Source organism: Trachypithecus francoisi, unplaced genomic scaffold, assembly GCF_009764315.1.
Source record: "Trachypithecus francoisi isolate TF-2019V2 unplaced genomic scaffold, Tfra_2.0 Contig01436, whole genome shotgun sequence".
Lineage (NCBI taxonomy): Eukaryota > Metazoa > Chordata > Mammalia > Primates > Cercopithecidae > Trachypithecus > Trachypithecus francoisi.
This window is the reverse complement of record NW_022681430.1, coordinates 1,118,711-1,133,269: the sequence shown is the minus strand read 5'-3', so window position 1 is coordinate 1,133,269 and position 14,559 is coordinate 1,118,711. Positions and strand designations below refer to the sequence as shown.

At 42.2% G+C, this 14,559-nt stretch overlaps 1 protein-coding gene across 6 annotated transcripts in view; it reads left to right on the top strand.

The window, feature by feature from the left end:
* Positions 1-9,097, top strand: part of IDE (insulin degrading enzyme) — a 121,547-nt gene extending 112,450 nt beyond the window's left edge. For 5 of the 6 annotated variants that reach the window (XM_033224505.1, XM_033224471.1, XM_033224461.1 and 2 more), the window contains exons 23-25: positions 4,948-5,020; positions 5,704-5,771; positions 6,804-9,097. In XM_033224505.1, coding sequence (XP_033080396.1) covers positions 4,948-5,020; positions 5,704-5,771; positions 6,804-6,899 — 237 coding nt within the window. In that variant the 3' untranslated portion in view covers positions 6,900-9,097. Of the gene's footprint in view, positions 1-4,135; positions 4,421-4,947; positions 5,021-5,703; positions 5,772-6,803 lie in introns of those variants that run through there. The other variant, XM_033224479.1, reaches the window with a different exon arrangement.
* The last annotated feature ends 5,462 nt before the right edge of the window (positions 9,098-14,559 follow it).

Sequence of the window (14,559 nt, the reverse complement as noted above, 5' to 3'; positions counted from 1 at the left end):
GGCGGAAGGATCGCTTATGGTCAGGAGTTAAAGACGAGCCTGGCCAACGTGGTGAAACCCCATTTATACTAAAAATATAAGAATTAGCTGGGCGTGGTGGCATACACCTGTAATCCCAGCTACTCAGGAGGCTGAAGCATGAGAATCGCTTGAACCTGGGAGGCAGAGGTTGCAGTGAGTGGAGATGATGCCACTGCACTCCAGCCTGGGTGACAGAGTGAAACTGTGCCTCAAAAAAACCAAAACACCTATTGTATGTGCTATATTGTGTGTTGCTGCTTTGAAGCCATTCAGGCTGGATTTATGAAGGTGTTTTTGTGGATTTAAGTTTTTTGAAACAAACACTTAATGACTTTTAGAATAAAGACAGTTTTTATTGAACCAAGTACTGTTTTCCTTTCCCTCTAAACCAAGTTTGCCGAACCTGCAGCCTGCAGGCCACGTGCAGCCCACGTTATGAGATGTTTTGCAAAATTTTTTTTTTGTTTTAGCTTATCAGCTATTGTTAGTGTATTTTACGTGTGGCCCATGACAGTTCTTCTCCCAGTGTGGCCCAAGGAAGTCAAAAGATTGACCCATGCTCTAAACCAAGGACTGTGACAGCCCTTCCTGACTTCCAAATCTACCTTTTTAGGCACGCTTTCAGTTTCTTCTCTCTGTTCTCCACCCTACTCTGCAAAGAATATTGCTGAGCTTGTTTGGTGGGAAGGAAGAACGAAGAAAACAAAAGAACTTGAGAATCAGATTATTTTCCAAACTCTGACAACTATAAATTGTCTTCACCCATTTAGGTGCCACTATGGCTGCTTTTTAAAATAAATGATTACTCACCTTTGAATCATGGTCAGAGATATTATAAGTTTTACATGCTTGTGCTCACTGAGGAAGTTTATCAAAAGGAAAGGGAGGCACCACCATTAAAGTGTTTCCAGCAAACTTTAAGAGATTCACACCGGCTGGGTGCGGTGGCTCACACCTGTAATCCCAGCACTTTGGGAGGCTGAGGTGGGTGAATCATGAGGTCAGCAGTTCAAGACCAGCCTGGCCAACATAGTGAAACCCTGTCTCTACTAAAAATAAAAATAAAAAATTAGCCAGGCGTGGTGGCGGGTGCCTGTAATCCTAGCTACTCAGGAGACTGAGGCAGGAGAATCGCTTGAATCTGGGAGGCAGAGGTTGCAGCAAGCTGAGATCGCACCACTGCACACCAGCCTGGGCAACATTTCGAGACTCTGTCTCAAAAAAAAAAAAAAGAGGTTCACACCATCTAAATCTTCCCCTCTATAAAAATTCTAAGGACAGCAAAATTTCCATTAAGTAGGTATATTAATGTGTAATAAGTATGCTAAATGCAAAAATTCAAAATGTATGCTGCAATGGAATTGTACCTAAAGTGTTACATATATTTTTTGTAATATATTGGGGCCTCTAGTTTGTATAAAATACTGTTATGCCTGTTTTTCAAAATAAGGAGCAAAATTATACTCTGTGATTACTATAGTACCTTACAATTGTCCCTTAATGTTCTAGCCATTTCTGGTTTGTCATTAGGTTGTTTGGTCGGGGACTCAGTCCCACCCTGTGCCCACATCCTTTTAGAGAGATACTCTACTTTATGGTATTTTTTTCTAGGGATGTATTATAGCTACCAGCACAGAAGTCAGTGCTTACAATTCTCATTAGAATGACTTTGTGAGGCCGGGCGCGGTGGCTCAAGCCTGTAATCCCAGCACTTTGGGAGGCCGAGACGGGCGGATCACGAGGTCAGGAGATCGAGACCATCCTGGCTAACACAGTGAAACCCCGTCTCTACTAAAAATACAAAAACTAGCCGGGCGAGTTGGCGGGCGCCTGTAGTTCCCAGCTACTCGGGAGGCTGAGGCAGGAGAATGGCGTAAACCCGGGAGGCGGAGCTTGCAGTGAGCTGAGATCCGGCCACTGCACTCCAGTCCGGGCGACAGAGCGAGACTCCGCCTCAAAAAAAAAAAAAAAAAAAAGAATGACTTTGTGAAGTTAGTGGTACACTGAGGCTTGATCACATTTTTTCCTGTACTAGAGTTTCTAATGTTTATGTAATTCACCACTCCTAGTGCTGAGTGAGAGGGTAAGGAAAAAGTAACAGTCTTTGACCAAAAGGTGCTGATAGTTTCTTTGAGAAAAATGGTGATTTTGTATCATCCATGAGTTGGTTACACCTCTCCCCGCAACTCTTCTGCAAAAGTTTTAAGGCTGTTTGCAAACAAGTATTAATATAGCTGGTATTACTTTAACAATAAGAAAAGGAGATTATAGTTTCAGAATTGAGCAGCAAAAGCCGGTATTTTGAATGCATCTTTTTCAGCAATGAGATTTCACCCATTTTGGCTACGAAAATGAATGGCTGGACAAAGTATTTTCTTTACATCATGGCTCCCTTTGCATTGTATAGAGGAAGAGAAGAGTCTCATCTAAATTACTCTTGTTATTCTGCAATAATAGCCTGTAGTCCCAGCTGCTGGGGAGGCTGAGACAGGAAGATCGCTAGAGCCCAGGAGTTCAAGACCAACCTTGGAAACATAGCTAGACCCTGCTTCAAAAAAAAGAGAGAGGGGCTGGGCGCGGTAGCTCACGCCTGTAATCCCAGCACTTTGGGAGGCGGAGGTGGGTGGAGCACGAAGTCAGGAGTTCAAGACCAGCCTGGCCAACATGGTGAAACCCCATCTCTACTAAAAATACAAAATTAGCCGGGCATGGTGATGCACGCCTTTAATCCCAGCTACTCAGGAGCCTGAGGCAGGAGAATTGCTTGAACCCAGAAGGCAGAGGTTGCAGTGAGCCAAGATCGCACCACTGCACTCCAGCCTAGGCGACAGAGTGAGACTTCGTCTCAAAAAAAAAAAAAAACAGAGAGAGTATTTATAACCAGGCTTCAGCTAAGTTTAGAATAGCATTTCCCTAGCTGTATTCCATGGTATGCAAGATATTAATAGGGGTACCTAGGAAAAGGATTTCATGATCATACAAGTTTGGGAAAGGCTATTCCCATTCTTAGAGAATCACAGAGTGTGTTGGTGTTGTAGAAATTGTAAGAAGTCCCACAGTAAAGACTTTAGCCTGCATTTATTTAATTTTGACTAACATTTTCTAAACTGATTTCACCATGCATCCTTTTTTACACAGAATACCTATAAATATCTCCTGGGACTGTAGTGTTCCTTAGAACATACTAATAGTTTGCAAGAAGGTGCAGTTGTTTGTTTTTAGAAAAATGAGGATTGTCCAGAGTTGGTCAGAAAATTGGGAACAATCTGAAACTGGAGAGGGTGTTCTGCTGTCTGCTGATGTGGGTAGACAAGCGGGTAGTAAAGGTTTGGGTGACAGGAAGTGGAGAAGAGATCTTTGGAAACAAACTTTTTACTCCAGTAAGATGAAGTTCTTAGATGAGGTACTACATGTTAATAGAGGCAGACCTGGGCTGAGCTCCTGGAAAAGAGGCTGGAGAGGTCAGAGCAGGCCTGTGAGAATCTGGGCTGTTATGCCTGCTGGCAGGGAGTAGAGCGGGGAGCCATGGGCAGGTTTGCTGTGCAACATCAACAGGGCTTCCTTGCACACAGGACCAGGCTTATTAGTAACTGCTCAGTTACTAGTAACTAATTAGCAACTGCTCAGTTACTAATAACTAATAACAGTTATTAGTAAGTAACTGTTGAGTGGATTTGGTTTGGCTGATGATTTCTCCACTCTAAGGATATAAAACGTTGCTTATGGCTAAGACATCAGAGGAACTTTGTCACAATTTGTACCCCGTTAGAAAAGACAGTAAAAGTCTGCTGTTAAGGGAAAGGTTGGGACATACTTCCCCACAGGATCCACCTGCCAACTTAGCACTGCTGGCGTTCATGGTAGTAACCAAGGGGAATCCCTCCAAGCAGCATGGTGGAATGGAGAGAGCAAGCAGACTCCAGCCTCTGACACCATCACCTATGAACTGTGTGACCCATGTAATTCATGTAAGCTGCTGTGTCTTAGAGTCCATGCCTCTAAAGTAAGAATCATCATGATGCTTAGTTCACAGAGAATTAAGAGAGCTGACATAGGAGAGTGCCTGATATAACGCAGGACTCAGTAATTGTTAGTTTCCTTTCTCTTTTGGTAGATGAACCACAGTTTACAAGCAGAATCTGAGAAGGTTCTTAGAGGAGCAGGCATTGTGCTTGTCCCTGTCTAAGCTCAGACCATTGTCTCTGTAGACACTAAAGATCACCAGGTACAGCCCTGCACAGCCCAGCCCAGTGAGTACTAAGCTAGGGTGTGAATCCTAGCTCAGGCACTTACCAGCTGTAGGAGTTTGAGCAATTTTTTAATCTCCTTGGATTCAGTTTTCTCATCTATAAAATTGGGTGAAGAATAATTATTTCCTTAGAGTAAGAAAAGGAAAGGGGAAAAAAAAGAATAATTCTTGCCTGCCTTGCTAAATATTTGTAGAACTTAAATAAAATTAAGTGAGGAGAAAGAAAGGGAAGTATCTTTTCTTTTTCTTTTCTTTTTTTTTTTAAGACAGAGTCTTGCTCTGTCGCCCAGGCTAGAGTGCAGTGGCGTGATCTTGGCTTACCGCACATGGCATACTTTGCCTCCTGGTGTCAGGCAATCCTCCCACCTCAGCCTCCCAAGTATCTGGGATTACAAGCATGTGCCACCACATTTGGCAAATTGTTGTATTTTTGGTAAAGACAGGGTTTCACTATGTTGGCCAAGCTGGTCTCGAACTCCTGACCTCAAGTGATCCACCTGCCTCGGCCTCCCAAAGTGCTGGGATTATAGGCATGAGCCACTGCACCCGGCCAGAAAGGGAAGCATCTTTTCTATATCTGACTGCGTGATAGCTGAGTCTTCATAGTCATCAGAGAACACTTCAATGTAAGTTCTTTAGTGGAGCAAAAGGGTGACCCTGCTCTTCTTTCTGCCTAGGAAATGTTGGCAGTAGATGCCCCAAGGAGACATAAGGTATCCGTCCATGTTCTTGCCAGGGAAATGGATTCTTGTAAGTATTAAATATTGCCTTTTTAGGCTCATGTTGAGCCATCTGATGGTTGGCCTTTGTCATAGCTACATGCCTTACAGAACACCAGAAAGTAAAAGAGGTAGAGAACAGAAACTGGAGATAATGCCTGCAGATAATAAGGGGAAAAGAGAAATGAGGCAGTGAAGGAGAGAGCCAGTACCAGGTGACAGAATGCTGAGCTAGCCACAGTATCACAGGAAAACACAGAGGCTTGCTGTTGGGATGTCTCCAAAGAGGCTGCATGAACCACTGCATGTGGGGAGTATGGGTAAGCAAGCTAACTTCCCAGTCCTTCTTGCTTCCTGGCTTTTACTAGCCAAAGTTTGTCCTGTGGCCATTAACTCCCCTGGCTTTCTGGGCAGTTTTACTAGGTCCTTCTGGGTGGCCAGAAAGTCACATTAGACCTGGGCACTAAAACTGCTGTGGCCAAAGTTTTATGACCTCAGGAATATCATGAGCCATCAGTGGGTGGCTCTGGATAGAAGGCAGGACAGGTACTTAAGGCCTTGGGTAGCAGGCAACCTTGAGAGAATCTGAGAAGTACATGAATGGGGCCTGGTGCAGTGTTTTTAATTAACTGAGTCTGGTTTAGATTTTTTTTAGTTGTTCTTGTGTGATAGTATCAGTAAGTACAAAGTATTAAACCTTTTATTTTCTTGTAGGTCCTGTTGTTGGAGAGTTCCCATGTCAAAATGATATAAATTTGTCACAAGCACCAGCCTTGCCACAAGTAAGAAATATGTTATGTTAGATTGTACTGAGAGAGGACTTTCTATTTAGAAGAAGCAGCTTGTTGTTTTGTTGTTGTTGTTGTTGTTGTTATTGTTTTGAGATGGAGTCTCACACAGTCACCCAGGCTGGAGTACAGTGGTGCGATCTCAGCTCACTGCAACCTCCACCTCTCGGGTTCAAGCAATTCTCCTGCCTCAGCCTCTTGAGTAGCTGGGATTACAGGCACACGCCACCACGCCCAGCTAGTTTTTGTGTTTTAAGTAGAGACGAGGTTTCACCATGTTGGCCAAGCTGGTCTTGCACTGCTGACCTCAAGTGATGATCCACCCGCCTCGGCCTCCCAGAGTGCTGGGATTATAGGCACGAGACACCGTGCCCGGCCGGAAGAGGCTTGTTCATCGGGACACTGATGAACTAAAAGTTTCAGGTCACCAAGTATTGGAGCTTCTACTTTAGTTCTTCCCTGAACATCTAGTCACTCAGTCTCTACCCTTGTCTGCCTTTGCCTCCTGTTGGAACAGTTGTGTTATTTTACAATGTATCATCTCTGGCTACATCCGTTCCCAGCACTGAATATTGGAGAGAGACTTCTTAGTCTCTCCCATGTTACCTGCATATTTTAATCGTCTAGAAAGATTGACATTCACTTGCAAGAGGAGGAAACTGGCAGTGTAACTAGGCTCTTTGTGGGTGGGCACATCAGTCTCTGCTACTCTGCTGAAGCCTTGATGCTAGGCCTCTAAGTCCCTGGTGAACCAGCCCTTGTTTGCCCAGAGGAAAACCAAAAGGACTAAGGACACTTACCATAGGTTTGTACAGACCAACCCATGACCCTCCGGACCTACTGATCCAGAAGAAAGGTCAGCAGATCGTGATACATGGGTTATTAAGTAGAGCGGCCTCAGGCCAAAACAAAAAACCAGTATATTGAGTAGAACTGAGGTGTGCTCCCAGTGTCCCCCAGAAAAGTCGATGTCCTTATTCTAATGTTTAGGTTAAATACATTAAAAGGAAACTTTTTTCTTTGCAGCCTGAAGTGATTCAGAACATGACCGAATTCAAGCGTGGTTTGCCGTTGTTTCCCCTTGTGAAACCGCATATTAACTTCATGGCTGCAAAACTCTGAAGATTCCCCACATGTGGGAAAGTGCAAGTGGATGCATTCCTGAGTCTTCCAGAGCCTAGGAAAATCATCTTGGCCACTTTAATAGTTTCTGATTCATTATTAGAGAAACAAACTGAAAAGTTGTCAAATGTCATTATGTAGAAATATTATAAATCCAAAGTAATTAAATTACAAAATCTTATAGATGTAGAATATTTTTTAAATACATGCCTCTTAAATATTTTAAAATTTTTCTTTTTCATTACTGAGAGAAATTTCCCCTATATAACAATGCTTAAAATGAATGATATTCCTGTAGAATCTTCCTTCCCTATTCTGTAAAATAGTCACTTGTTCGAAGAAAGTAAAAGTTCTTTTCTAAAAGCCTCCTAGGTTGACATAGAAGGCTTCACAACGTTTAGAAAGTAATACCTTTTTAAAAATTGATCCTCAAATTTGCTTTCTACTTGATGGTTTCATGTAAATCAGTGGAAAACATTACATTTGGCAGATGATAAAGCAATGTAATCTTTTATTAGTGAAATTGCTGGTTATATAAGGCATGGTTTTAATCTTTTTATAAAATTTGAACATGTTTTTTATTCCAACTAGTAAAATGCTAGAAAACCCTACTTATTTACAATGCTAGAAGTACAGACTTACCTTACATCAATTTTGTCCTAAACCGAATTTCTCAGGATTACTGTGGTTTCTTTCATTCTGGTTGAATTATATTGACCTCCTTCTTCATAGTTGGTTTGCAGTGTTCCATGAGTTTTACTTTTCCTCATCAACATACTGCTTTAACACAACATATTTATTTAACACATACAAATAGGGTCAATTTCAGATCCTACTGAGTGTGTGACATGCTTTTCCAACATCAGCTTTTTGTAACCACCTGTATAACTTTTTATTACAGTGAAATTGCAGTCAGTATGTGAACCAAAATATCTTGCCCCTTTATGAATTTAAAAGGCAGCAAATACAAAGTCACCTTTTTGGAAATATAAAAAATAAAGCCTTGCATTCTTATATAGCAGGTCTTCATAAGACTCTAAAATTCCTTGTTGCTACCAGTCTAATCTTGCCTTAAATGTTAAGTTATTTTTTTGAATATATAAATATAAATACGTACACAGATGATGACTGGAGTGGACTTTTAAAAAAATATTTTTTTCATGAGATACTATTTTAGGTGAAATTGTTACTGTAGATTTAACAGCTGTTTTGAAATATTTACTGTTATTAAAACTTGCTTCAAGAGAAATTGTGAATATATTTCCATATACAAGCACTAGTAACAGTAAGTGGCCCTGTCATCCACTAACTCAGGCACAATAAAGAATGGCGTTTTCAAAGGACATTTTACCTCCCCATATGATTTGATTGGCTAGGACTTTCTTCTGTAGAGTCATATCTTTTCACATCTTAAGTTTTTACATTTGCCATTTTCCAAATCTCAATTTGGGGCAAGAACGATATAGTCACAACTATGGGCTTGCTTTCAAAAGCGGGGCTCCATTTCTACTGTCAGATCAGTGTGGTGCTGTGACCGTGTTTTTATCCCTACTTTCCAAGAATCTCCTTGTATGAGGCCTGTCTTTGTCCATCGGAAGGTGTGTGAAATCACTTCCTTCTGGTTTTATGCATTTGTAGACTATGCAGCTTTTCATTAAACTGCAAGTATATACAAGACAGATCTAAAATTAGGCCTGAGTGTTCCAATCCACCACTGTACTAGTAAATAAAAATCCACCTACCTTTTGTGTGGAAAATTATGCGCTATTGAGTAACTTTTAGCTCTTTTTAAAAAGTGGGTGAAATTTAAGTGTCTTTTTTTATGAGAATGACACATGAAGAAATCTGAGAGCAATCTCATGTAGTCTTCCATGAACCTGCAATTGTTGTTTAGTATGCATCAGCATTTTCCAATTTCCAGGTTGGATCTAGAGCTGCTGTTGATCACTCAGGCATACTAATGGATTCATTTAGATGGGTCCAAGCTGCAGTCCATGAGCAATAACAGACTACCCCATATACTGCAGTTTACTCAGTGCTTAGTAAATGAGATTTGTGGAACTAAGTTATTGGTTACCTGAGGCTTCTTAAGAAAGTCTTCTTTTTTGACCAGTTGATGTGAAAGAGGGAGCATGTGACACAGCCAGTATGGTGGAGTGCTAGGGTTATCCTGTTTACAATAAATCGCCTGAATTTCACCTCTGGAGTCTGCATTTGTATTATTTTTCCAGTTTTAGTGAAACAGTACAGTGGCCAGTTTTCAGCCTACCTCTCAACATCTCAGTTTGGCCAGATTTCTTGCTTTCATTGTTCATAATGCAGAAAGCAGTGAATTATATTAACATTTTTAAAATGTTTCTGGGTAACAATGATTTTTGTCAAATAGAAGACTCAATTTCACAACCTTAAGAATAGATCACTTTTGTAAAACAAGAATCTCAGTATTTGATGTTGGATTCCTTGCTGTGAGTATTATCACTGACTCCAAACCCAGAAAGATTTGTTCCTACCCTTACAGGGACAAAAATAAAACGGATAGAAAAACAAAATATTTCTCTCTTCTACAATGAGTCCTTACATCTTCTTGCCACATCTCCAGCTGCAGTTGAGGCAGATATCTTGTTCAATCTCTGTCTTCTTGATCCCTGTCAAAATAATTTTTCTACTCATGTAGTGGCCAGCTGGCTCAGGCAGGCATTTCAAGAGGAAATCTGCTTGTTCCTCACTTTCCAGCCTAGGATAGTGGTCCAGCCTGTGCAGTCAGCATTGTGCTCAGGGACGATGCGGCAGCCCCACACAGAGGTCAAGAGCAACCCCAGGATTTATGAGTTGGGACAGTTGTGCTCTCGTTCTCGGGGGACTCAGCAGGTTCCCCTGTTGCTTTTTTGTTTTTTTGTTTTGTTTTGTTTTGTTTTGTTTTTTTGAGACAGAGTCTCACTCTGTCAGCCAGGCTAGAGTGCAGTGGTGCGATCTCGGCTCACTGCAACCCCCGCCTCCCAGGTCCCAGCGATTCTCCTGCCTCAGCCTCTGGTGTAGGTAGGATTACCGTGCGCACTGCTTTGCTCGGCTACTTTTTTGTATTTTTAGTAGAGATGGGGTTTTGCCATGTTGGCCAGGCTGGTCTCAAATTCCTGACCTCAGATGATCCACCCGCCTTGTCCTCCTAAAGTGCTGGGATTACAGGCATGAGCCACTGCACCCAGACACTTTTTTAAAGACAGGCTCTCTGTCACCCAGGCTGAAGTGTAGTGGTATGATCATAGCTCACTGCAGCCTCAAACTCAGCTCATGCAACCTCCCAAGAGCTAGGACTACAGATGTGCACCACCACACCAACATTATTTTACTTTTCTTTTTTGTAGAGACAGGGTCTCTCTCTGTTGGCCAGGCTGGTCTTGAACTCCTGGCCTCAAGCAATCCTCCTGCCTCAGCCTCCCAAAAAACGGAGATTTCAGGCATGAGCCACTGTACCCAGCCCACAATCTTTCAACAGGGAGGATAGTGATAAAAATTTTCATCATCCCAAATTTTCAGAGGTGGAAATAGGCTCAGAAAGGCTGAATAGTTTGCACGGGATCATCCAGGAAGCAGATTCAAACCTCCACTCAGCTCTTTAGAGTGTAGTTCTCATTATTTCATGTGGATTTCCTGTAATAATAGCTTCCAAGCCGATGAATGTCCTTGTGAAACAGACAGTTGCTTTTACATGTGTATATAACTTTACCTTTTTCCCATGTACCGTCTTACTTGATCTCTTAACCTTGCCTATTTTGGAGGGCATGAGACCAGATCTCACAGTCATACCCAGTCCACTTTGCCAGGCTACTTTGAAACCAGTTATCACCACTGCCTGCAGAATCTCCTTCCCTTCCTTTTGGGGGTAATCCAGGCCTTAAACAAGTGTAAGCTCTTTTTCCTATTGCCCTGGAGTGATAGAGAGTTTCTGGGATCTTTCAAGAAGTTTGGAAGAGGCCAGGCGTGGTGGCTCACACTTGTAATCCCAGCATTTTGGGAGGCTGAGGAGGGTGGATCACTTGAGGTCAGGAGTTCAAGACCAGCCTGGCCAACATAGTGAAACCCCATCTCTACTAAAAATACAAAGTTAGCCGGGCGTGGTGGCACATGCCTATACTCCCAGCTACTCGGGAGGCTGAGGCAAGAGAAAGAGAATTGCTTGAACCTGGAAGGTGGAGGTTGCAGTGAGCCGAGATTGTGGCACTGCACTCCAGCCTGGGCAACAGAGTGAGACTCTGTCTAAAAAAAAAAAAAAAAAAACAGTTTGGAAGAGGAGTATGAGGAAGAGTCATTTTCACCTGTGACACCACCACAGAGACAGCCACTGCTTGCATGGTGTTTCTCTGCAGTCTTCTTCCTGTGCATATAGGAAGGGGTCACATACTCAGTGTTGGAACTCTTCCCCTCAGTAGCCTATTTGTACTGAGCATTTTCCACATGATACCCTTGAAAAAAGTATGTCTTTTGTTGTTGTTCTTGTATGTTGTATGTTGTTGTCGGCGGCTCTTTGGTATCATATTGTATTGTTTGTTTATTGAATCCTCTGGGGGGGGTTTAGGGTGTTTTCAAGTTTTGATCTGTGATAAACTTTGTTGTGCTGAGTATGTGTGTGGTTTTCTGATTATTCCCTTCAATTGCCGGGTTATGGAATGTGAATATGTTCTTTAACTTTATATATTGAAAAATGTTTACTCTACAGAAAAGTTGTTGAAATAGTCCAGTGAATTCCCAGATACCCTTCACCCTGTATTGACCAATTTTGTTTGTTTCATATCCTGTCCGTTCTCTCTTATGTGTGTATGTGTGCTTGCGCGCGTATGTGTTTTGCCAAATCATTTGAGAGTAAGTTGCAGATATTATGACTCCTCACCCCTAAATACTGCATCAAGTGTCTTCTAATAACAAGGTCAGTATGTGATAAGGAATTTTCTCTCACTCAGAGGGAAGTCTGGCCTTTGTCTTCTTTCTCTTTGTTATAGACAACTATATACCAGTAAATCTGACAACTTAGATGAGATGGACACATTCCTTGAAAGACACAAATTGCCAAAACAGACATGAAAAGAAATAGGTGATTTGAATATTCCCTTACCTGTTAAAGAAATTGAATCATAATTGAAACCCTTCCCATAATGAAACTTCCAGACCCACATGGCTTCACTAATGAATTCTATTCAACATTTAAGGAAGGAATTATACCAATCTTACATAACATTTTAGAAAACAGGGAAGGCCTTCCCAACTCACTTGACGAGGCTAGTATTACCCCTATTCCAACTCAAAGATATTTCAAGAAAAGAAAGCTCCAAGCCCTTAAAAACAATCCCAAAAGTCCTTAACAAAATATTAGCAATTTCAATCCAGCAGTACATAAAAATGAATTTTTTATACAATTGATTTTCAAATATTACACCAACCTTACATAATGACCAAGTAGAATTTTTCCAGGAATTCAAGATTAATATATTATTTGAAAATCAGGGTTGGGTGCAATGGCTCACGCCTGTAATCTCAGCACTTTGGGAGGCCGAGGTGGGCAGATCACAAGGTCAGGAGTTCAAGACTAGCCTGGCCAACATGGTGAAACCCCGTCTCTACTAAAAAAGTACAAAAATTAGCGGGGCATGGTGGTGTGTTCCTGTAATCCCAGCTAGTTGGAGGCTAAAACGAGAGAATTCCTTGAACCTGGGAGGCGGAGGTTGCAGTGAGCCAAGATGGCGCCACTGCACTCCAGCCTGGGTGACAGCAAGACCATCTCAAAAAATAAGTAAATACTACTACAGATTTAAATAAAAACTAAAACTATAAAACTACAAGGAAATGGGAAATCTTTTTGGGAAAAAATTGACAAATTGAAGTGTTTTAATTTTAAAACTTTTTTTTTTTTTTGAGATGGAGTCTCACTCTGTGGCCCAGGCTGGAGTGCAGTGGCGCAATCTCGGCTCACTGCAAACTCTGCCTCCTGGATTCACACCATTCTCCTGCCTCAGCCTCCCGAGTAGCTGGGACTACAGGTGACCGCCACCATACCTGGATAATTTTTTGTATTTTTAGTAGAAACTGGGTTTCACCGTGTTAGCCAGGATGGTCTTGATCTCCTGACCTCGTGATCTGCCCGCCTCAGCCTCCCAAAGTGCTGGGATTACAGGCGTGAACCACCGTGCCAGGCCAAAAATGTCTTCTCTCTTTTATATGTTTTTTCTTTGTTTGATTGGTTTTTTTTTGTTTTGTTGTTCTTTTGTAAATAGAAACGGTCTTGCTCTGTCACCCAGGCTGGAATGCAGTGGTGCAATCATAGCTCACTGCAGCCTCAAACTCCTGGACTCAAGAGCTAGGCGCAGCTCAGCATCCCTGAGTAGCTGGAACTACAGGTGCACACCACCATAGCTGGCTAATTTTTAAATATATATATATTTTTAGGCCAGGAATAGTGGCTCACACCTGTAATCCCAGCACTTTGGGAGACGGAGGCAGGTAAATCACCTGAGGTCAGGAGTTCGAGACCACCCTGGCCAACACGGTGACTGAGACCACCGTGGCCAACATAGAGAAACCCCATCTCTACTAAAAATAACAAAAATTAGTTGGGCGTGGTGGCGGGCGCCTGTAACCCAGCTACTCGAGAGGCTGAGGCAGGAGAATCACTTGAACTCAGGAGTTGGAATTTGCAGTGAGCCAAGATCACGCCATTGCACTCTAGCCTGGACAAGAAGAGCAAAACTCCATCTCAAAAATATATATATATATATATGTGTGTGTGTGTGTGTGTATTAGATACAGGGTCTCACTATGTTGCCCAAGCTGGTCTCAAACTCCTGGCCTCAAGCAATCCTCCCACCCAAGCCTCCAGAGTAACTGGGACAACGGGTAAGCCACCACACCTGGCTAAAAATATCTTCTCTTCAGAAGATACCATTAAAATAAGGCAGGCTGCTAACTGGGAAGATGTTTTTGCAATACATAAAGCAAACAAAGGACTTACATAAGAACATATGAGAAACTCTTGAATTACAAGACAACCCAATAGAAATCTGGTAAAAGAATAGATGCTTCACTAAAGAAGATATAGGCAGCGGTCAATATACCTTTGAAAAAATCCTTAAGGTCATTGACTATCAGGGAAATGCAAAGTAAAGCCACAGTGAAAGGCAAAACTATAATGAGAGATCAGTGATTGCCTGGAATCTGGAACCAGGACATAGGGTGAAAGGACTTGAGGAAATTTAACAATGGAAATGTTCTTTGTTTGTTTGTTTTGTTTTTTGTTTTTTGAGACAGAGTTTCACTCTTGTTGCCCAGGCTGGAGTGCAACCGTGCGATCTCGGCTCACCGCAACCTCCGCCTCCCGGGTTCAAGTGATTCTCCTGCCTCAGCTTCCCGAGTAGCTGGGATTATAGGCATGCACCACCATGCCCGGCTAATTTTGTATTTTTAGTAGAGACAGGGTTTCACCGTGTTTGTCAGACTGGTCTCAAACTCCTGACTTCAGGTGATCCACCCGCCTTGGTCTCCCACAGTGCTGGGATTACAGGCATGAGCCATAGTGCCCAGACGGAAATGTTCTTTAGCAACTAAAAAGCTGGGGGAAAAGTTATTTGGTATAAATCTATTATTTTGCTATTTATTTTCTATTTTTTAAATCTGT